This window comes from Vanacampus margaritifer, chromosome 1 (assembly GCF_051991255.1).
Source record: "Vanacampus margaritifer isolate UIUO_Vmar chromosome 1, RoL_Vmar_1.0, whole genome shotgun sequence".
NCBI classification, from domain to species: Eukaryota; Metazoa; Chordata; class Actinopteri; order Syngnathiformes; family Syngnathidae; genus Vanacampus; species Vanacampus margaritifer.
The window spans coordinates 6,799,507-6,823,961 of record NC_135432.1 but is presented as its reverse complement, the minus strand read 5'-3'; the positions used below and the strand labels follow the sequence as shown (position 1 = coordinate 6,823,961).

Below are 24,455 nucleotides of genomic sequence, written 5' to 3'. Positions count from 1 at the left end.
GTTGATTGACTCGTGAGAGCTGGATCAAAGCCCGAAAAACAAAAGATGTGAGAGGGATGAGTCAGAGGCCGCCCTGCTTGATGGACTCATCCTGCCATGTGTTTCTTTTGAGAGGTTTTAATCAAAATGGGTCGATGGAAAGGAGAGGAGTTTGTAGCTTACTGACAACATAATCAATACAGAATTTTTCGTGTGATGTTAAGTGGAACTGGCTGGGAAAGTAAAAGCTAGGAAAGTTTTCATTTGAAGAGACAAATCCATCATGTACTGACTGGATGCTGCATAAAGTGTGCTCAACTCCATTTTATTTAGAGAGCATTTAAAAAACAACAACAACGCACTGGTGATGAAGAAAAATCATTCACAAAACAAAGGCAATTGAAAATAGCATCATTTAAAAACAATAAGACACGAAAATAAAGGCCCGTGTCATGAGAGTCTGTGGGCTCTATTTTCACAGACAGGCAAACTTGCGCTCAGCATAAAAGCAAAAGAGATGACCAGAATGGGACTGAAGCATTGAACTATTTCTTCACGTGTGTCGCTTGACAACAGACGAACTTCCAGCTGTTAGTAAACTACAGTTGTTTACTTTCAAACTTAGCTTGTAGCAAACGTGAATTACAACATACACGCTGTGACCCTGACACGGATGATCCCGGCACCCTCATACTGGTTATATGAGGGTTCAATGTCTCTTGTCTACTAACAGCTATTTGTCAAACAAAACAACAACAAAAGAAGAACACCACATGGTGTTTGAATCCTGACACAGTGGTCATCATGTATATGTTTTACGACAACTTTCTTTTCCTCTTTATTGTTTGTGGCCAATTGAGCATGCTTGATCTGAAAATTTATTTTGAAATTGCCGATAAATATTCCCCAAAAAGATTCCATATGACTTTGTACCTAAAACGAATTTTGTCTTGTTTTGGCCAGTGATGCCGTTTTGCACAGGTTTACGAAAACTAAAATTTTAGTTTATTTTTTATTTGTCATGTTTTTTTTGTTATTTGTATCTCTAATAACCAGGAAATGCCAGGAGGAAAACAATTTCAATGAGGATTTTTTAGTCCTGCCATTTAAGGGTTAATCAGCTCTGTGTAATACAAGCCCAGGTTGAAATTTTAATGTGCTGCTGAGATGGTTTAATCAGTGAAGGGATGCTTGACATCAGATAAAAGATGTATAAGGACGAGCACACACACGCAGCCTGACACACATACACGCACACACTCACACAAACACGACAGTGCATTGTACGCCACAGGGCTTAACCAGCCACCCCCACCCTTAGTTTGGACCGTAAAAGGGGCTGACATGCAGCTGAAGAAGCTTGGTGGTGTTGCAGATAAGGCTTGCAGTGTTCCCCTCTGCACTGATGATGCAATCACCAGAATCAATTAGTCATTGGGCTGCTCTGGTATTTCTTATGGATCATTTCACATCCATAACTGTAACCACACTAATATGAATGGAAGTGCATGGAGGGGAACTCACACACAAACATTTTTTTTCATTACTGCATTAGCCTAGAAAATACAAAATGTTTTATCATTATCAGGATGACATTCAGAGGTTTTTAATCGTACCACAAGTAGTGTATCTATTTTATTACAATGTCATACAATCGTTTCCTATGTGTGTAGTGAACAAACACCTCACAACTGCATGTGACAAATAGTCTCCTTACATGCAGATGGGAGCCTTTGGATTCCTGGAATTAAGAATATTGCTAACTCTACATGTGGTTCATGTGATCACTCATGTGGCTGAAGTCACACTAAGCACTTCAATGTATTCATAAATACATGCCAAATAGTCATTATAGTATTGAGCCTTAGCCTTATTGAGTCACAAACAGCATTTAGGCTACATTTTCCCATGAAAATTTGGTGGGAAACTGCATAAAAATCAATCACTACATTAAGTTTATGAAATTAAATGGTTCATTTAAATGTTTTATTTGTATAGCACTTTTCTACCGTCAAGTGTTTCTTTTGTTTATCACTTTTCTACCTTCAAGGTACACAAAGCACTGTTTAACACCTCATTCATGCAGCCACATACAATGATGAATAGATTTACACAGTTTACAGTCATTAAAGAAAAAAAAAACATTTCATTCACAGAATGAGCTCACCAGAAGCAAGTGGGAGTTCAGTTGCAATCAGAAATCAAAGAACATTCTACCTTGTCACATAGGAACTGACATTGAGAGATTGAACCCACAATTTACGAGTTAAGGACGACCTTTGTAATGCCTGAAGAAAGTTTTCCATTGACAAAAAAAAAAAAAAAATCTAGTTCATTTCACAACCTGAAACTGAAAATGCTGTAATTTCTTTCTCTGTACTTTGCCGCACTTTACCATCATGTGGTTGGGTAATCTTGGTTTTATTGATCCACCCATTTTCTAAACTGCTTATCCTCTTTCGAGTTGCAGGTGTGATCTGGATCCTATCCTAGCTGATTTTGGTCAAGAAAATTACAAAAAATTACTAAAAGACCATTCAGTGAAATTAATTATTAAAGATGCTTAAAAGACCTAATTAAAAGAATGAGGGGAAAAAAGAGTTTCCAAGCTGGATTTAAAAGCATTCACACTTCTGTTCCATTTGTTTTCTGCACAACAGTCACTATAGATGATGTAGCGTCTTCAATAACTCTAACTGTATGTGTGGAAATTTGAGCACAATCACAGGGAGAACACAGAAAAGCCGGAGTCCAATTTGAGGCAACATAAACACAAAATGCCAAATATATAAATGAGGCTTCCAAATTGTGAAAAATCAAGCTTGAAAGATTCCGAATGAACCCCTGACCGGTTATTTTATCTTTAATGCTTGCGATATTATACTAACATTTACAACCATAGACTGTCTATTCTCATTTGGACTATTTAGTGGATGCCAGAAACAATAAGTACACAGTTATGGAGCCTTTTTCTTTTAATATGTGGAAGAAGGTCTAATTTTTCCAAAATGGTCCGTGTGAAAATGTGTGACCCGATGGTCTTAACTGGTTTCAACTAGATAAGTGCGCCATAGTGCAGATAGATAGGAAGACGCCAAGCCAGGACAGGTCACGGAGACACAACGACCTAGCTCAAGTTACCTATGCAGTTATTAAAAGGCCTCTAACAAGCCCCAGTTTTAGCTCTGACACTGTGGGCATCCAAGTCATATAGTCATTGCAGAGGTGTTAGCTATCAGCTAGCTCACGAGCTAACTGACTTCCGGGGTTCTTTGAACTCGGCCGGTGAACCGTCGGCAGGCTACTTTGCTGCGTCACCACCTCTCTTGGTGTGATGGTCCACACAATGGAGGCACTTCAGGCACAGTCAACTGTTTATTAAACATGACAACACTCCTTTTTTAGCCTGTGGCTCACACCACATGACAAACACATAGGCTACTTTCTGCTAGTTAAAGACCCTCAGTCCTTTACGTTCCAATATATTACAGCAGCTCGCATAACACAAAGATGACTAACAACATTGAGTTCTGTAAATTGTGAGATCTAGTAGGTATGATGAATTTTTGGGATTTAGAGATAGCTCGCTAGCAAACTGCACGCTGCAGTGGTAGAAATAGGAAAAGTACTTGTAACTCTTAAGTAAGTAAGTAACTATTTAATGCACCAGATAGCCATTCCAACAAAGGCACTCAGTACATATAAATGGGGTGGGGTTGCCCGACTCATGCTGGATGCCAAGTGCGTGATTGGCTGCTGTTATAGCCACCCCACAAAAAAAAAAAAAGAACAGAAAAACTAAAATGACTTCACAATTACTATATAGTTCTGAGCCTTTGTTCTCAGCAATTATTTCCAAACTTGCATAATGTTTTTAGAAATAAATTTCTGAATTCACTTTTCTGGGTCTTCAATTTGTAATAATGATAATGTTAACAATATTTGTTTTTAAACAGAAAGTCCTTTGAATTTATTTTTATTTTTTTTGTGAACTGTGTTTTCTGAGCAGTGTGTACGTTTTTTGCCCATATTGATACTCGCATGTTCCCGCGAATGCTAGTATTTGCTGTTGGATACATTAAAAGTGTTGCATAATTTAATAAAAGAAAGTTGTTGTTTTTTAAACTTTCAGTCATTTGTTTATTCCCTTTATCTTCTATTATGAAACTTGAGCAGTATGTTTTGATTGTTATCTTTGTTAAGAGTTAATTCATTGCGCGTTGAACTTGAAATGACGAGTTTGTTATGATGTCCTCTCCACATCCTGTCATACATGTCCCTATACAAGCACATACTGTTCCCCTTGCCGCACGTCTGTGAGAAGGCAGCTGAGAAGACAGGTTGCCCTGCTATGTTCGTCTGACCTTGAGATTTGTTTTTACAATCCGACCCTTTGTTATGCTCTTCCTCAGGCAACAAGTTCTCCTACTGCCACGCCTGCCTGCTGGTCGCCGGGGTCTGGTGCTACGCCGGCGTGTTTGCCGTGGGGCCGCTGCTGGGCTGGGGACAATACGGGCCCGAGCCGTACGGTACGGCGTGCTGCATCGACTGGCACGCGCCCAGCCAGAACTCTTTGGCTATGAGCTACATCATCTCCCTCTTCTTCTTCTGCTACATTGTTCCCTGCACGGTCATCTTTCTGTCCTACGTGTTCATCCTGTTGACCGTCCGTGGCTCCCGCCAGGCAGTGCAGCAGCACATGTCTCCTCAGAACAAGATCACCAATGCACATGCACTTATTATTAAGGTATGATTCCATCACTCATTAGGTTTTTACGCTACACATACATTACTCATAACAAGTTTGGGATAATGAACTTTCGGGAGACTTTTCAAAACCCGAAAAATACCCCTGAGTTATCCCTTTCCTAACCCGAATATTTGGTTATACAAATGCGATCGGGTTACCTCCGTTGAAATGAACATTGGTTTGTGTTCTGTTCAAAACACTTTTGGAGCAAAGAGGAAACCCATTACTTTATTAGTGTGGTGAATGACATGAATACAATGCCATTTATTCACAATGGAAAGTAAGAAGCAGAAATGACATCTTAACATTATCACACACAGGTAAACGGTATACCAAATGTTTCAGAACCCGGAATTTTTACCTCAACCCGAACATTGACGGCATGTAAACGTACACAGCAAATCGGTCAGTGTTAAATTTTCAGTGTTCGATCAAATATGCAGTGTTATTTTAACACTGTCAGTTTAAATTTCCTTAAGGGGCTGGGGTGGATGTTGGGTGTAACGTGAATAGCACTACCTTGAGTGCTAAATTGACCACAACCGACGAAGGAGAAACTTTCCAAATTTCCAGCGCACTTTTCAACATTTCAATAGCGATGCATCCAGTTGTTTATGTCAGGTTGGCGTGGATCAGTGGTAGAGTAGTCGTCTCACAACAATTAGAGTGTGGGTTCGATCCCAAACCAGTAAAGTATCCTTGAGCAAGATACTGAACCCCCAAGTTGCTCCTGATGCCGTGTCATCAGTAGTCAAAATGTATAGCGCTTTGAGGGACTTGTAAGGAGAAAAAAACACTATATAAAGTACTGTTTACCAGAGTAAAGTGTAGTTTGAGTTAACATTTTTAACACTGACACTAGTGCAATACACTCATAAGTGTTTTAACACCAGAGTTAACTGTAGTTTGACAGAATTCAATGTTTAACACTGACATTAGTACTTTCAACACTACTCAGTGTTTTCATGTGTATTTTTTAACACTACACAGTGTTGGAGTAAACCTGGTTAAGTGTGAAAAAAGTAACACTTTGAAAAGTGGCAGATTTACACTCATTGGTGTGGACACATATAAACACTTTTCTAATGTTAGATTTAACACTTTTTGTTAATCTCACACTGGTGATTTTGCTGTGCAGCATTCCAATTTAGAGACAATCAAATAAGGTTTACCTGTAGAGGTTGTTGTAGTACATTTTAGGTTCATCCTGACATTTCATTCAAAAATCAAAAATCCCGAACCTTTTATGAGTAGTGAGTAGTGTATGTACATTTTTGTCTACTGGCATGTTTTTTTTGCTTTGTTTTTAGCTGTCGGTAGCAGTTTGCATCGGTTTCCTGACAGCATGGAGTCCATATGCGATTGTGTCCATGTGGGCAGCGTTTGGTAACCCCTCCAAAGTCCCACCTATGGCTTTTGCACTGGCCGCTATCTTCGCCAAGTCCTCTACACTTTACAACCCGATTGTCTATCTGGTTTTTAAGCCCAACTTCCGCAAGTCCCTCTGTCGGGATGTAGCCTTGTGCAGAAGGTCACTCTGCGGGTGTTTGTGTCAGCACAACTCCACGCAGAAGGGAACGTGCAGGCAACCTCATCACAAAGAAGAGTGTAACTCGCAGTTTTCCAACGGACTACTGGAGAACCACGGCACGTGCAGACATTGCCCTTGTCCGGAGATCACGACTCCGAGGGACAACTGTATGGACTACGGCCCTCAGCAGACTGCCGCGATGCTCCAGGGGTCGCAACATGGCGAAGTGGCGGTCAGTCAACTCTCCAATGAGCAGCAGAGTGACTTCCTCTAGGCTGAACTCGCACATAGGAAGCGACTGCGAAGTCAAGCGAGGAAGTGGGAAGACAAGTCATTGATTGGATGAGAGACTGACTACAACTGGTGACAACTACATTCACTGGTGACAAGAACACGTCAGGACTTGAAAGGCCAAAGTTTAAAGACCTTATATAATGCCTCAAATAGGTGATACTGCCAAAACACAGCTTCAGTCATGCAACAACCAACATGCAAGCAGATCAAAATCAAATCAGGTAATGTAAACATGCAATGATCTGATCAGATTCCAGATCAACTTTAAGAGGACTCGGGAAATGATGATGAGGATTCAGAGGGAAGAGCTCTCTATGAAACTACCTTTAATATATTTATTATGAATAATGTATTTGATGCTGTGTTTGGTTTAGATATTTATTGATGCATGCCTCAAATTGGAAGACGACATCATTGTACTAATGTAAAAAAAAAGAAAAAAAAAGAAGAGGATTTTTGTTTGGTTTTAAGGTGTCAGCCCAAGTCATTTGATGGAAGCAGCCAAGCATCCGCTGGATTTCACTTAGCTGTCGCCAGGAAAACACTGTGACACAACATTCGTTCCATTCTCTATGTAGACAGTAGGATGACCTCAGGATACAAAATAGCCACAATCAGATTAACTGGTCAAAAATGTACACTTTCTTAAAAGATGACCTCTTGAAATAAGCTACAAATCTTACACTGTGACAAAAGGTAGTAAATAGTAACATTTTGACAGAATTAGTGGTTTGCTTTTCTAGAAAGAATCACAAATATGAGTGAAAAGGTAAAAAATGCAAAGTTGATAATAATCTTAGTAATATTTCTTCCAATAGCAATGCACCCACTATAATTTGCATTTGCCCCAAAAAATTATGTAAAGCTTTGATTTAAAGTGTTGATAAAAGAGAGAACTGGCTCTTATTAACATACCTGACAAGTATGAGGAGCTTAAGAGGGATTTATGCCAAAATATTTTGGCATCAAAGAAATCAGGTAGCTGCCCCATCTAAAAAAAAAAAAAAAAAGCAACTGTGCAGCTGTGGGAACTTTTAAAGATGAATTTGTGGTATATCTTATTTATTCATTTCATTTTTTTTTTAAACAAAATGTTGTTTTTCATAACTTTGATGATATTTCTTTTTTTATTATTTTATTTATTTATTATTTTTATACTTGTCAAAAATGTGAGAGATACCTACAAATGCAGTTTTTTTTTTTTTAAGTCAGACAATCAAACAATGGGTTAGGGTTAACCCTAACACCAAATGAGAAGGTGCTAGTGCAGCATCACCAATACTAATTTTCATTAAATGCCTCATTAAGAACTCACATAAATGAAGAAATGTACAGAATTGTCAGGACTAAGAATTCTAACAATGTATTCTGAAAAATATTAAAATGTAATATGATTTGCTGGATGTCCATTCATGCTGACGCAAGCTAGTGCGCGATTAATGACCGCCCCTCACTTGGAAAGCCTGTACTGGGGGAATTCCAGTTGCAACGCAGCAGACACGTCCACATCAAAATTTAGAGAGACTGGGGTCAAGTTGTATTTTACAATTTAAAAAAATTTGCTGAATTTCACAAGTTACTTCATGTTAAAGATTAGATAGAGGTGTCACCGTCTTACAAATGCAATTATGCCATCTCGTGGCAGAAAAGTTATTTCAACACAAATCAGTGTATGTTTTTTTTTACAGTACAGTACATCTTTTTAATTTTAACTAAATTTAATGAGTTATTATGAAATTACTGCGTCAATGACTAAAAGATGCAGCCATATTTCTATTAGATTAACATTTTTTCCACTTTTATGTTAATAAGATCATGAAAACTTGGAAAAAACTATTATTGTACATTTAGAACAAATGTAAAATTTGTGATTAAACGCGAGTTAACTATTGAAGTCATGCGATTAATTTCGATTAAAAAATTTAATTGCCTGACACCCATAATATATATACTGAATGTAGTTTTTATATCACTTTAAATATTTTGTGCAGATCCATCAATTAATCCAGGGTTGTAAATGGATATTATTAAAAGCCAAGGGGGTGAATACTATTGAAAGGCGCTGTATTAGAAGTATTTTTAAATATATCATATAGGGTACAGAGAGATTAACCCCGCAAGCCAGATTGATAATTGTGATTCACTCGAAGGAGTTCTTCACATTATCAATCTGGGACTTCACTCAGCAGATCTGTTCGGAAAAAGAGGGACGTGCTGTACAATACTTCCAGCTGATTAGACAAAGTGGCATCTTGCACGTTTGTTTTGACCAATTAACGCAACACATGAAAATGTCGTCTTCCGTCTCATCTTAGGGAGGGGGGAAGGGAAAGCACGAACATCTGCACGAAAAATGCACAAAGCGCCTCTTGCTGTTCAAATTCAACAAAGAAATGGTGAGTAATTTTACGAGAACAGAATTAATTGCTGCATCCATTTAGGTCTGTTAGGTCTGTTTGTTTACCCCTCGCCATCGGCACTTATTGGTTTTGTCCCGCCCTAAACAACGCCTGATTGGTCCGACCTAAAAAAAGTCGGCTGCAAATGTATCAGCGGGAGCGGTCCTAGATGTATTCTCCTGAGTTTGTGAAATCACAAATACCACGAGAATTCATCTTGCTGGCAAGGTTACAGAGAGATCGCCTTTCTATGCACGCATGCGATTTGCAGTAATTTATTTCCCATGGCTAAATTATAACAATAATAAGTTAAAATTAGAACTGCCAGTAAGCGATTATCAAAAGAAACATGACAATAACAACTCTTAAGATCGGAGCTAAAAAAATAACTGTTATGGAGGAGATCTTGTTTTCAGGAGAGATTGCACTTTTGTGATGTTTCCACGAGGTTTTGACTTGAACTTTAGAACCACTTGACATTTTTCTGTCTCAGGTGGTAATTGAATCATTTGTTTTATTGACTGCTCTCTCTGCGCTAAACTCTTCAGGAAGAGCATCTGGACAAAAGAGCTTCTTTCAGAGACCTACAATGGCTTTTTCAATACTTAGTAAATAGCTTTACTTTCCTCCTTGGGTGTCGATCCAGTGCACATTTATGGTAGACATCTGTAACAAAATAATAACAGAAACAGTGTCATTGATTGTTTTCTAAGCTAAACTGGCTGCCCTCCGTTGTATTTGCTTGAATCATATGTCTGGTACTTTTTGTGATGTATTTATTCTACAAAGCAACTCAGTTTGACAGAGCTGTGGTTGTACAAAATTGACAGTTTTAGGAATACTTGAAAATGCCTTTATAAAAAATATCCGTTCATTTTTAAAAAGAGTATTCCCTAAGCACTTGTAAAGTCTAGTACAGTGCCTCACTTCTTGAGCAATTTCCTACTAAATTCTCACAAGCTCATGCGGCTTCTAACTTCATGTGATCTAAGGTCACAGCCAGAAACACTTCTAGTTTAAAACAACCAAGTAAGTTATGTGAAAAAAATGTAGGATTCAGAAAGACTGAGATAAAGGAGAAAATGTTCACAAATGATCAGAGGAATTCAAGACGCATTTTACGTGTATCATTCAACCAAAGATTATAGTCATTTTGGTCACTAGACCTTCACTTACTGTAGATAATATGTGTTTGTTGGCCGTGTTGGAGCTCCAGATCAGGAAGGAAAATTTGTCTTGAAATGGAAAGGATAGTAGACTGAATAATGTTCGTTTTCTTTTGTTTCATTTTTCTGAACAACCCTAATCAGTTCATATCAGCTGCGTTCTCAATTTTCCAATCACCTTAGATGAGCTAAGATGGGCGAAAGTTTGGAATCAGTAGCAAAGAAGTCGCTGCCCGATCCCGACACAATTCAAACACGTCTCACTGTCAAACTGTGTGTGTGAAGACAAGCGGAAATAAAACCGAGACTGTTGCACTTAATGACCTGGAATAGATGGCAGCTTGGCTGACCTTAGCTAACACAGCATTGACCTCACCTAACATTAGCTAAAGGCTAGTTAGCGGGTTAGCATGGTGGGAGACAGCTACCATTTCAGTATATATATATATATATATATATATATATATATATATATATATATATATATACACGTGTATCTACATTTAAATAATACACGGTAAAAGCCCAAAGCTATCATCTGTAATCAGTAGATCACAATTTTTTGACATGGGAACCAAACAATGTGAGCATATCCAGAGCTGCACGTTGCTGCACGTTGCTGCACAGAAACAATAGCACTTTTATTTCCTTTTCTTTCTTTTTTTTTAACAACATACGTATCAGGATTTGGGTTGTATTGAGCAAAGCAAGAATGTGACAGATAAAAAACACAAAACAGGATTTTGCTCTAAGGAATAAAGCTAAATTAACCATAAAATGAAGAGAATTACACTGTAGGAGAGTTTTTCTACAGCATGGTTGCTGCATCTATTTTGTTGTTGATTTTGTTTTGTTTTTTACCTCTGAGCTTTGTCAAAGAATGTATCTGTCAACTCAACTGAGCTTTTTCTAATGTCCATAGTGTGCTGAAATGTCAAGGGTGAAAAAAAGCATGAGCTAGTAATCATGTGATCCAGCATCAAGAAGTCTTCTGTTATCGCACAAGTAAGCAGGGTACAGTATCATCACAAATATTCTGTGCTACGTGACATATTACAGAATTCAATATTAAAATCTTTTCTAGCAAAAATAAAATGGTCTGGAGTGCGTGTTGATCCAATTTGAGACATAACACTAAAATATGCTACAGTTTGCAATGCAAGTTATTCAACTTTATGCTAATTAATTGTGTTGTTAGTATGTTCCAAAAAATCTATTTTTTTGCACTGTTCTTATATATGTATATGTAAATTCAAATACAGTACAGAGACATTTGTGAAATTGTTGTCCTCAATTTTTAAAGGCACAAATGAAACTATGAGAATATGATGAATGTGATGCGTTGTAAAAATATATATATAAAAAAAATGTATATGTTTGTATATGAAAGAAAAATATATGAAAAATGTTTATCAGATTATGGTTATTGAACTTATTGTGAATAAGTTAAGTTTAGCTGCACTGTACTGTGAAAAAAATTATAATTTTCAAAAAGAACATTGTCAAATGGATATTCTGTTGTGCTTATAAGTTCACATACCCTGGCAGAATTCTTAAGATGTTGTACCATTCTTTAAAGATTTTTTTTTTTTTTTAATGGGATTCAATTTGAACTTGATGGCAAATAAAGCAAATAATTAAATAGTCCACACTCTGTCATTGGTATATTTTTGACATATGTTTCAAATATAGTACTGCCACTATTTGACAAAGTCGGCCATGGAATGTAAAGCATATGAGCACAACTGTATCCAAGGCCAAAATAATTTCTCCTTTGTCACCGGTGCAGCTGAATGATGAATAAATTTCATTAAAAAATACCTGAAATTTCATGACTTCTATAACTGTTTGGCTTCAAGAAACTTTAAGTACCTCTTTGCCCAGTGAACATGCAGCAATGAAAAGCAAAATCACAACATTGTACAAAGCATGCCATTCAACATGGGAAGGTTGTCTCTGAGGACAGGATCCATCTGAATGTTTCAAACAAACAGTGGGAGGAAATAAAACATCACAACTTCAAAGCTGCATCACAATATTATTTGCATTGATTTACCAGATCAGCCAAAATAGCCATACATAAATTTTGAACAAAACAAACATACGCATGATAGCCTTTTCTCAAACACTTACATCACAATCACTCATTCATTCATTATTTCATATACAGCACCCAGAAAACTGCTCTGGGAGAAGCCAGCATCAATAATCACAGCGTGCTGAAATGACCTAGATGCACAGAAAAGCAGAGTTGCAAGGAGTTTTCTCAGGGATGACATGGCATGACTTGTTTTTTGTGACTAGCTCCAAGTCAGCCCTTAGATCATATGTGTCAAACTATCGCCACGCATTTACATTCAGCTTTGTAGAGCCATTTAATTAACTAGCCCGCACATGCTGTAAACACTTCTAAAAGCATGACACTGCAAGACAACAAAGTGTTTTTAATAGTGCAAACATTATAACTCAGAGCGCCAGATTTAGCAATACCACAAGTGGTAATAATTTAACTGTACACAACTAGAAACAACACCACTTTAACTATATCGTGTGTGGCAAAATGACACATTAAAGAGGTATAATACCACAGTCAAACATAATAAATGTAAAACATGCTAGGAATTGCTTCTGCCTCGAAATCCTTTACACGCCACAATATATATACAGTATATATATTTTTTTCTTTTTTTTATTGCGCGTGTGTGCATGCGTGCGAGTGTTTGTGTGTATTCATTAGTTCACCTAAAACCTATAAGAAAAATCCCATACCGTTCACCTAAACCGAACACTTCCAGCCAGAGTCGTGAGGCCGTCAGGAGACCCGAGGAAGGACCAAAGAAAGGAAAGTGAAATCCAGCACCGACCAGACACCACCCACCAGGCCAATACAATATACATATTTTTTAATGGCTTGATTTAAAGCACACAAACTACAAAGCCCTGTGAAGTATATATACAAGTATTTGTTGACATTGCTCGTTAGTTCACCACATTATTAATGTGAGGTTACTTGTGAGTTGTTGGACATTGCAGTCCATTCTGAAAATCTCTACAGCATAGGACCTTTCCCCAAACGTAAACATGTTGCCAAAAAAAGATGCCAATTATCCAGCAAATGGCATATTTGCCCCCTGAGGATTATTTTGTCCTTTTGTGAACTTCAAATATTAATTAAAAAGGAAGTCAACCTGAAACATTTCTTGACAATAATAAGTTCTATGCAGCCCTACTAGTCTAATCATGGTATTCTAGTTAATATTGCGTTGTTGGAATATGAGTTAAGCAGCAAAATCTAGCAGTTTTTATCAATATCAGAAGGCGGCCATTTTGCCACTTGCAATCGAGTGAAAATGACATCATAGCTGCTAAGGTCTCAGATAACAACCAACCACAGCTCAGCGGCAGGAAACAGGTGAGCTGTGATTGGTCGTTGCCTAAGGCTTGAGCAACTGTGATGTCATCATCAGTCAACAGCAAGTAGCAAAATGGCCGCCTTGTGATATTGATAAAAAAGTGGCTATTTTGCCACTTGCTGTCGAGTGAAAACGACATTATAGTTGCTCATATCTCAGATAACAACCAATCACAGCTCAGCTTCAGAAATCAGATGAGCTGTGATTGGTCATTGCCTGAGCCTGAGCAACACTGATGTCATCTTCAGTCGACAGCAAGTGGCAAAATAGCTGCCTACCTGAGATGGATTAAAAAAAAGAAAAAAGGCTGGATTTTGAACTCATGTTCCACAGATGTAATATTAATCAGAATGTCATGGTTAGACTAGTGAGGTCACATACAACATTCATTCCTTTATTTAACCAGGTATGAAACTCATTGAGATTAGGAATCTCTTTTCCATTTTTTTTATTTTTTTATGGAGAGCTCATTCGGTAATTTTACCGATTTGACATGTCATCATCATATCTCTCTTCTTTTTTTTTTTTTATTAAAAAAAAAAACTTTTTTTATTTTTATTTATTTATTTATTTATTTTTATGTGGGTGTGTATGTGCATATGCGTGTGTGCGTATGTGTAATCATTGGTTCACCTAAAACCTATTTAAAAAAAAGTGTGACCTGGTTAACATATTACTGTCAAGAAATGTTTAAGGTTGACTTCTCCTTGAAGAACATTTTAAAAAATCTGGTCATTTTCAGTGCACTAAGACAACTGCGACGTCACGGGGTACTCACTGCCTTGGAGCTCACAGCAAAATTAGACTGACAAGGGGGGGGGGGGTATCTCGCCTGGGTTAGCAGTGCGTCATGCTGGCGTGGCCACCCAAGGTGCACCTTGGTCCACACGCATCGACGGCCCACTGACATGAGCGGAGATGGGCGGCCTGGAAATGAGGCCAAAATTCCCCCATCGTGGTCGCCATTATCCTGCGATGAGAAGGCTGCCTGACCTGAACTGTCCCTTCGGTGTGCGCATCACTTGGAAAGAACCAGAGAGTGCATACTTAGGCAAATTTGGCAATGTGTAGAAAATGACATTGTCAATATTAAAAAAAAAATATATATATATATATATATATATATATACCGAATGAACAATACTGATCTCTCCAGAAAAAAAAAAGTTCCACTTTCCCTCCAACATTTTTAAATAGTGCACTGTGTGTAAATATATATATATATATATATATATATATATTTAAGGTACTGTAATTTCTTTCTGTGTTTCAGTTTTCAGCCTTGTTTTCTGATTTTTACGTTTTAAGTTCGGCCACGAACTTTCATTTCGGTGCATTCCTTGTAAAAGCGAATGGACATTTTCATGATTGGAACTGCAGTTAGCATGTGTCAAAACCGTAACTCAAGCCAACATTTTTGAATAGGAAAATAGGAAACTAAATTAAAAGACGTCAAATACCTTATTCACATAAAAATACTGTTTAATTAGTTTTAAATATTTCTGTTGAACAATTCAAAAGAAATGGAGGATTTTTATCAATTTTCAATACTTTTTATCTATTGTTAATTTTGTAAGTTTTAAGTAACAGCGAACAACGATTTTGTCCACGGGTGTATAATCAACACAACCTTCTCAACCAGACATTGTGAGCCTAGTTTGATAACACCCTGAACACAGGTCACATTGCTGACCTTCATTTTCCGCCTAATTTGATGTGATGCCCTAATCTATAACTTTTCCTCACTAAACAAGCCTATGGTATTAACCTTGAGGCTTTTAGAGGATTTACTCACCCCTGTACACACATGGAGGCAGATGGACATGATCCGACTGCCTCACCTCAACATGTCCCTGTGGAACACCATCTGCCACAATATGTTGCCAGGTCCACAAGGGCTGGAAAGGTGTGCAATTATGTATTGAACTACATTAATTATCTTTGTTTGTTACTTAGGAGTTTGACTGAGTGTAATAAAGAGTGGCTCCTGTTTTTTTTTTTTTAATTAATAATTAGTTATGTGTGAACTATTTACCTCTTCAGATTAGAGAGCGTTAAGATCTTAATTGACGCTAATTGGACTTGGCAACTACTTATTTTCATTAAAGGCAAAGCTGCTTTCTCTTTATGTTGATATCATTTAAGTTAGTCTAATAGTCTTATGAAGTCTCAAGTAAGATGATTACTTACTTTTTCCAATGTTCATGATGTGGATTATCAAAACATACAATGAGATCAGTGAATTCAGGCATTTCCTTAAGGTTTTATTGTCACAAGCTTGTGGTCAGATAAGATGCAGCCATGCCGCGCTATGTTGGTTCTCATCTGTGTCGCCCCTCCCTCTGCTTGTCCCTAATATTCTTTTGTCCTTCCAAAATCCCTCCCAGATAGTGACATGGTACACAGAAAGTCAGGGAAGAGTTCAGTAGTTTTCCAGAGAGACCTAGAAGAGCCGTAGTATAAACATAGGGATCTAATTAACACATTCACTTGCCTCCACCAAATGCCCCCAGGAATGTGAAAAGAGAAAGCCACCCCCCTGACAACATTTGAATTCTCACACAGAACTATACTAAGTAAATCAAAGCAATTTTGTCCAATTCTAAATAGTTATAACTAAATCAAAACAGTTATAATTAAATTGAAACAGAAGATGCACTTCAAGTCCCACACTGTACATACATTGTTTTCCCACTGATAATAATCCCCTCATGTGAAAATGTTTGTGGTGGGGGCCTGGCCAGGCCTTTATCGCCCATGGGCAGTCTTCCTGAAACGAAACAGTCCTCATCTTTGCTCCCACAGTCTGCATGGAAAACCGAGACTGCTTTGGCAGTAAAAATAATTTCATTTTTGATCATTGTATCCTGTCTCCCGCTTGTGAACGTGCCATCCATCCACTCACACAGGATATTAGTCCAGTTTTATTTTCAGTCTGACAGGACAGTTAATTCGAATAAACAATTCCAATATGTCACAAAGCAATCACTTTTACAACAAAAGAATGAAAAATGCTGTTAAAGCTCATTGGATGATCCATTTTCCTTTTTGGGAACTTCATGCATCAATGTCAAATTATCACGGCTCTTGTGTCTGTGCTTGCTTATGGTATTTTTTTGCTGTCGGTCACTGACTTGGTCATTATAGAACGTCTTGTTTTGGTTCATTATCTATTTATACTGTGAGGTGTCATCTTGGTACTTTAGTAGCATGAATGTAGGCCTTGTGAACATCATCTATCATCAGACACGAGTTGGTTTACTCATTATTATTGTGATACAGGTTCTCTTTATAAAAAACTACCAAAAGAACGATTAAAGTTTCTTCTTTCATCAGGACAAAAAAAAGGATATTTCTATCTGTTTGCGTTTTGCAGCAATAAGCATTAGAATATAGCTAAGTTTAATCACTATTTACAAATCTGTTAGCTCACTTTGGTCCCATCTTGTACGTTTAAGTAGATTTTTGGGATACCATCATGCCCATGGAAAATCAACTAATCCATGACAAAAGGTGCGACTAGGAGGGGTCAATCTTGTCGCGTGGCCTCATGCTGACCTGCTATCTTGGCCTTCAGGAGCTTTTTTTAAATAAAAAAATTGTATTACTGTATTTAGCACAATCTAGGAAAAAGGAGGAAATTAAGCCAAGAGGGCTTGTACGGGAGTAGTCTCTTCAGAAAAAAAAAATCCAATGCAAATTACTTGCTAGATAATACATGTAGCAAAACAAGAAAATAAAAAAACTATTGTAGACAGAAACAACCTGGAAAGAACACATGAATGCATTTCATTGCAAAGAGAGAACAATTGAACTTGTGTGAAAATTCAGGACAAGAAAAGAGAGAGAGAGAGAGAGAGAGAAAGAAAACTCGATTGAGAGAGCAGGGCTGTATGCAGAGCACTTGGAAGAAAGCTTAATGGAACAAACCGCAAAGTACTGATAAAAGTGTCGTTCAGTAACTCCCTAATTTGACAAAAGGCATATGATAAAATAAGAATGACAAATATAGGACTTAAAAGTGGCAAATGTAGGGCCATAGCAACTGTATAGCAACTAACAACATAGGGGTTTAGTGTCTTGCTCAAGGACACTTCGACATAGCCACCAGCATAGTCACCAGGGATGACGATCCAACCCACAACCTCACGGAAGGGGAACAACCACTCTACCACAGAGCCATGCCGCCCCAATATACTATAATCTAAACTTTATGCACACCTATTTTTGTTGTTGTTGCCATTTTCTCTATTGTGTGTAAAATGGCATCAATGTGAAATATTTATTTATGTTAATGGTTTACAAGCATGTTTTTATAATATTGGCAGTGCTTGGATAAATAAATGGTTATCTTTTGAATAAGTTTTATTTCATTGTTTTGCATGTGGAAACATCTGCCATTGGATGCAGCATACTGTAAATATGACCTTTAGCAACATATAAAGTTAAAAGCAATTCAAAAAGTAGCACAGTTGTAAATAAGAAAAGTAGTAAATGATGTACTAGGTGTACTAGGGATAAAATAATCTTTCAGTCGCCACAGATAATCAGTGCTTGAGGCGGTGCAATAAATTGAAATGTGAGTACACACGCAAATGGTTACCATTCATTCTCGAAAGACACGAGGGGGGGGGGGGGGATATCGGGTTTGTTGATGTTATGTTTATTTTGATCCTACTGATTGAAACTTTGTGTTGAGAACAATCTGAATTATTATAGAAATGGTGTTGCCACTGTGCCACCTGCTGACATGTCGGCCTGATGTAATCATGAAGGGGAAGCACGTTTCCCCCCTTTCTGGCCAGAGCCCTCACCTTCTTGATTTAATCACTCACATCCCCTACTCAGGTAACACACTTCTGCAGTTAGCAACACTCCAACTGCAGTTGCCTTGTTTTGCATTTCACTCACTGAGTCTTACTCATGTCTTGTTTGTTAAGTCACTTCCCCACATGCCTTTGATCTTGTTGTATAAGAGACAGATCAATTTCATTGTTAATGGTCAGCTCACCCTCGTGGACTGCGTCCATGTATGGTCAGCTCACCAGATAGCCGGCTTGCCTCATTAAACTTGCATCTTCACAGCAGAATTATGTTGCATTATTGATTACTATAATTTAAAAAAAAATGTTTGTTTTTTTAAATAGTTAAATAGTTTTCTTGGCAAAGTTTTGTCCTCATGCTCATATTTCCTATTGCCTAACTCAAGTCTTTGGTGGATCCACACTCAAGTTTCCATTGCCTCCCTCAAGCAATCAAAAGTCATCAGTGGCGTTAGAATGTCAAGGTTTCAGCATCACCGGTGACAGCAGTCAGAGGTTCTTTATTAACCTCCTGCTCCATGACAGGCTAAACTCAATGCAATTCCTTCCCCCAGCAGTCCCCACCTCTGGCAAGTTCTAGAAGCCAAACCGGCACTTTGGCCATGCCTCCTCTACGGTGCCACAACGGCTGTGGCGGTGCCCACACTGATTTCCTTAATTGGTCATTGTCAAAATACAAAATAGTCCATTTGGTATTGTATGATTTCCATTCATCCCAGTTTACTATTGACCACATGTAGACGGGTCAATGACATGGCGTCATCTTTGGTTGACGCAGATTTGCGGAGGTTATGAAATAAATGACGCGATTGACGATGGCATGGGAGGAATTTGAATCAGTGTAACGAGTCGACAGTGACATACTGTTAAGAAATATGTTTGTTAACAATGAGGATGTTGAAAATTTTGACGGCCTTGTAACAGAATGGACGAATTAATCCCCCGAGGTTATTATGCTCCAGTGTTGAAGGCAAATATATTTGAAGTTATGTATGGAGTTATATAAGTTTTATAATAATAAACTTATGTTTGTGTGAATGCCAAATGTTTTTGGAATTATCTGCTTCAGGAGCTGAGATATCAATTATTTTTTAATATTGTTGAATTTCCAGGAAAACTTAATGTTTTTTGGGGTGACCATATAGGTTTTAGAAGCATGTTTTGCCATGCGCTTTGGCCTTTGTGGGTTAAACAGTAAGCAGTGACATGCTTCTGTAAAAGTGCAGCGTGCCACAAAACACAACTTTTTTTGAAAAACAAATAACAAGGAAAAAATGTCTTGATGACGCACCTGCTGCTCACCTCTTGCTCTAAGCTTCTCCGTCCCCGACATTCTGACTGTGTTGCCACGTCGACATTACATCGGCAAAGCGTGCAGAAACCGTGAAACCAGTCTTGACTGCTTTTAGCCAGTAAATTGTGCTCTTTTGTCCATTCAATATTAAAAGATGTCCAGCGTTTTGGCATTTTTGCTAGCGCTGCCTTTTTGCTCCGGTCAAAGAAGGCGGCGTGGAAATTACGTATAGTCAGATAGCCACACCGGCATACTCGTGGAGATTTGTTTACATTTATTGAACCAATGATATACGAGATCTTTAACTGAAGCCACTCTTGGCCAATACAGACCAGTTGTGACAAACGAGGGTAGGGCTGATGTTGGGTCACATCAAATCAACCACGGCTTATTTTCTTTAAAAGGCAGACAAACCAGCATCCGTCTTAAGGTTGCGCAGGATGCCGGACACGTCACTGAAAAGTAGGACTGTCCGGCCTAAATCCAGATGTCTGGCCACCCTAACTGTATGAAGCCACAGCTGCCCTGAGGCAGACTGATGGAAGCGTGGCTGCCAGTATGCACCTACGGCCTCCCCGACCACCACCAAACATCTGCACCATCCATACATCAGTGTGAGTGGCACTGGAGACAATGTGTGTGTAAAGTGTCTTGCCCAAGGACACAACGGCACATGACTTGGGGAGAGCGGGAATCGAACTACGGACCTTCTGGTTACTGCACGACTGGATCAAGTCAAACATTCTATAGCTTCATTTTGCATTGTTAATGGAACATTTTAACATAACTGTTATATTATTTGAGAACATCTTGATTACAATCCATGGATTTGCTGCATTCTACACAGAGGATTCTTAAACCACACGAAACGATTACAAGCGTTTTAGAGCAAGACTGATACAGCAAGTAAGTTAAAAGGCAGAAATGAAATGTCAAACTTAACTGAAAACAGTACACCTGCACTGAGCGACACCTCCCTCCATCATCAACAAACCCCTAGTGTCTGATTTATGGGGATTATAAAGGGATTTTGAAAGTGAAGGCTTTATTTCAGATTAGATATTGGATGTGTCTGAATCTAAAATCCATTGCAATAAAATGAGGCAGAATTACATTACAGTGTATATGGTAACTCACGAAGAGCTGCTTGTGTCATGTCTTATACAACACTAAGTAGTCACCAAGTTTCAGGGGAAAAAGTCGAACTTTGTGACCATTGTATTTGCATTTGAAAGAAAATGGTGATATGAAATAACACATCCACAACTGTTACAACACTGGAAGTTTTCTCAGCTCAGAGAACTTGGCAGTAGTGATGGCGGGTTAGTCTGCAAGGACTTTGCTTTAGGAATTTGTCTCCTTTGGTTCCAAAAAGCAGAGAAAAGTTGAAGTTTTCTGGTTGGGTTTTGAAAAGGCCATTGTGCTTCCAAGCAGTGCTGAGGCCCCCTTAAGCAAGTTACTGCCCTGCGTACAGCCCCCTCACTATGACTTCTTTCTTTGCAGATATTTTCTTTCAGGAATGCAACATGTCATGGAATATTTTACATCCTTATTTCATTTTTATTTTAAAGGTAGTTTACAGTCATTAAAAAAAAACTCTTTGTCATGTTAGAAGTGCTTTGTGCAGTTCAAAGATGTAATTATTCTCTCTTATACTCTCCTCTGTTTTCAGGTAACTTGAACTTCCCCTTTGTTTCCTGCCAATCTGATTGTCTTCCCCGTCCTGATTGTGTGTGTTGAGTATATCACCTGTTTCTATTTGTCCTGTGCTAGTTCATCTTGTCTGGTGATTCCTATAAGACTTTTTTTTCTATTACAAGCTCCAAGTTTTGTGTTTTGTTGATACTTTGTCTTGTTTATCACAACAGGGGGTTTTTTTTCCAAGAAGAGTGATTTTGTGTTTATTGTAGCAGTTGGCTTTTGCCTTTTTTTTTTTTTTTTAACTTTCTATCATACTTTCTGGTACTGCAATTCACGCTTGACAAATCCATCCATGAATTGGAACTGTTTCAAAACTCTGGTCTGCAATCTTATTATATCGTCCCCACGCAAGTCAAATCACACCCGCCCTACAGCAACTTCACAAATTGATAGACCCGCCTCTAAGGCCTGGTACACACAAAGATAAATTAGACTACTTTTGTCCCAATATTATTATTTTTATGCACCTTATTAAGCAATCAACAATGTGAACTTTTTTGCTTCTGTTTTTGAGTTGTGCATTTGTGTTCATACCGAGTCTGGATGTGACGATCGACTGAGTATTGTTGGCACAAGTCTCTAGCATACTGTCATTTTGGCGACTGCATGGATCAGGTGGTAGAGTGGTCGTCTGTCTCCCGTATGTTCTGATGTCCCCCAGGGCTCTGTCTTTGGCCCTTTTTATCACCGACTTCCTCCCTCTTAACACCCAGCTCTACCTCTCCATTAAACTGCCACTCGTCCTCCTTCCTCTCTTTGTTACGGTTTGTGATTAGTTGGACCCCAAAGCAGCAACATGACGTCGGAAAACTCAAATAGTCTTTATTGCAAAAAAACTAAAGTGACAAACAAAACTGTAAAGTACAAAAGAATAAAACTGTGGAACAAAAGGTGCTACCAATTGGGTAGGAGCATAAATTACTAAGTACAAACAAATCATGAATAATGCTAGAAAAAACTAACTCACTGCCACAAAAAGTAGGACTGGACTGTAACCCAAAGTGACGAAAACCAGAATGCACACTGCAATCAGAGGAATGATCCAGCAACCTGCTGGTATGCTGGGGAAGCCTTAAAACAAGGAACTAATTACCAATTTCCCACAGGTGTTCAGCTCTGTGCTCAGCCGGAACAGGCTCGGGAAGCGGCCACAGGACGTACGCCGCCGGAACAAGAAGCGGACGCAGGACATGCGCCGCTGGAACAGGAAGCTGCAGGACGTGAGCCAGAACAGGTATGGAGGTGGCCGCAGGACGTGCGCCACCAGAACAGGCTCGGGAGGCGGCCGCAGGACGTGCGGCGCCGGAACAGGCTCGGGAAGTGGCCAAAGGACGTACGCCGCCGGAACAAGATGCGGCCGCAGGACATGCGCCGCTGGAACAGGAAGCGGCCGCAGGACATGCACCATTGGAACAGGAAGCGGCCGCAGGACATGCCACCGTAACAAGGTAACCTTTTAACCTACTTTTGTTTTCTCTTCTTTGCTTTTGAATGTTAACTGCTGCGTTTGTAGATGCTAGGTGTTGTCTTTCCTTGTGTAAAGCACATTTTGTTGCCTTGTGTATGAAATGTGCTATACAAATAAACTTACCTTGCCTTAAGTCTGACATCTGCGGATGGATCTGGAAATACTGTAGAGAGTAAAATATTTTAATCCTCAATTGATCGGCAAAAAGGGCTGAAATGTTAACGTCTCATCCAAAAATGGAAAATAAGTCTGTAACGTCGAAAGCGCTATAGCTAATAAACAGTGACCTACTGAGTATTACTAAACTTGATGTGACAGACAGTAGTGACATTCTATACAATTAGTGCAGCTGTATATCAGACAATGGCAGGTGCATAATTAGAGGCTGTACACTCCTTCTGGTATGTGAGTCATATGACCATTACTGGGGGGTCTTGAATTTTATTCTCAATAAATTACATTTATAAGGGTAAGTACGCGAAGAAAAGTGTACTGACTTTTGATAGATCCCCCAAGATATCAAGTGTTTAATGGGGTGCAAGCAGACGGCTTGCTCCATGACCAATTTAACAAATATTCCCACAAGACTGTTAAATGCAAATGTTCTGCTCATTAATTAGGCTGTAAATTAAATGCAGCTGGCAGGCCCGCCTGTATACAGCTCAGGGCTAGAATTTGTGCGCTAAGCAATCTCGGACAGTGAGTCTGATTCCTACAGGCTTATGTCACTTGGATAACCGGACAGAGAAAAACATAATTTAACCGAGAAAAATGATTTCATTAAACTCCATAGCAAAAGAATGTAAAGTTAAGTCGGTGTCAGGCTTCTGGGATTTAGCATGGCACACTTGTTAAAACCTCTGGATCAGGTTCCACTTAAGATTCTGTCAGTCAAGCAGCTTTATAAAAAATGAGCGAATGCAGGGAATATTTGTCCTCCACCTCGCTCTATCTGTCTCAGGAGCAATGAGGAGCACCTTGCATTACTTGATATTGGAGTTGCCCTTGACTATGTGTATATCTTATTGATGTCTTCTAAGTCAATGATCTACAAAATAATGATCAAATAGGCAAATCTAGAGATTTTACAGGTGATGCGTCATTTCACAATCTCAAAACAATGGGCAGTTATGAGCTGTATCTCTCGCATTAATGTTCCTCTCTCAGGGAAGCATTTTGGTCTACTTTTTACTTAAGCATCAGTTTCTCAGACTCATGTTCATGAAAACTACAAAATGATTGTCTTATTGTCAATTATGAGCTCGTAATTTAGATTATTATGACTATTATACAAAATTGGAGGATGGCTTTTCTTTGATGGTCTGATGGAAGGTGGATGACGTGGCCAAACCAGCGGGTGCGATGCTGCACAGCCAAACAGGATGCTTGCATGCTGGCATGCACGGGCTCTTAGATCTTTGTTGAGGTCCCGCTGAGGCCATCTAATGTTCTTGATGGTTATGAGAGCTCTGCTGTCCAAGCCATCTATTTTTGCAGCCAGTGACTTGTTCAGGGGCCACGTCTCAAAGCCATAGAGCAGGATGGAGAATACCACATTGTAAATCTGCAACTTCGTGTTGCAAGTGATGGTACGATGCCACCAGAATGGTTTCCAATAAAATGTCAAGGCTGATGCT

General features: G+C 38.7%; 1 protein-coding gene across 2 annotated transcripts in view; it reads left to right on the top strand.

Moving 5' to 3' along the window:
• opn7b (opsin 7, group member b) overlaps positions 1–7,952 on the top strand; it is a 52,942-nt gene extending 44,990 nt beyond the window's left edge. For both annotated transcript variants that reach the window (XM_077551832.1, XM_077551829.1), the window contains exons 5-6: positions 4,392–4,726; positions 6,040–7,952. In XM_077551832.1, the coding sequence (XP_077407958.1) occupies positions 4,392–4,726; positions 6,040–6,534 (830 nt within the window). In that variant the 3' untranslated portion in view covers positions 6,535–7,952. The remainder of the gene's footprint in view (positions 1–4,391; positions 4,727–6,039) is intronic.
• The last annotated feature ends 16,503 nt before the right edge of the window (positions 7,953–24,455 follow it).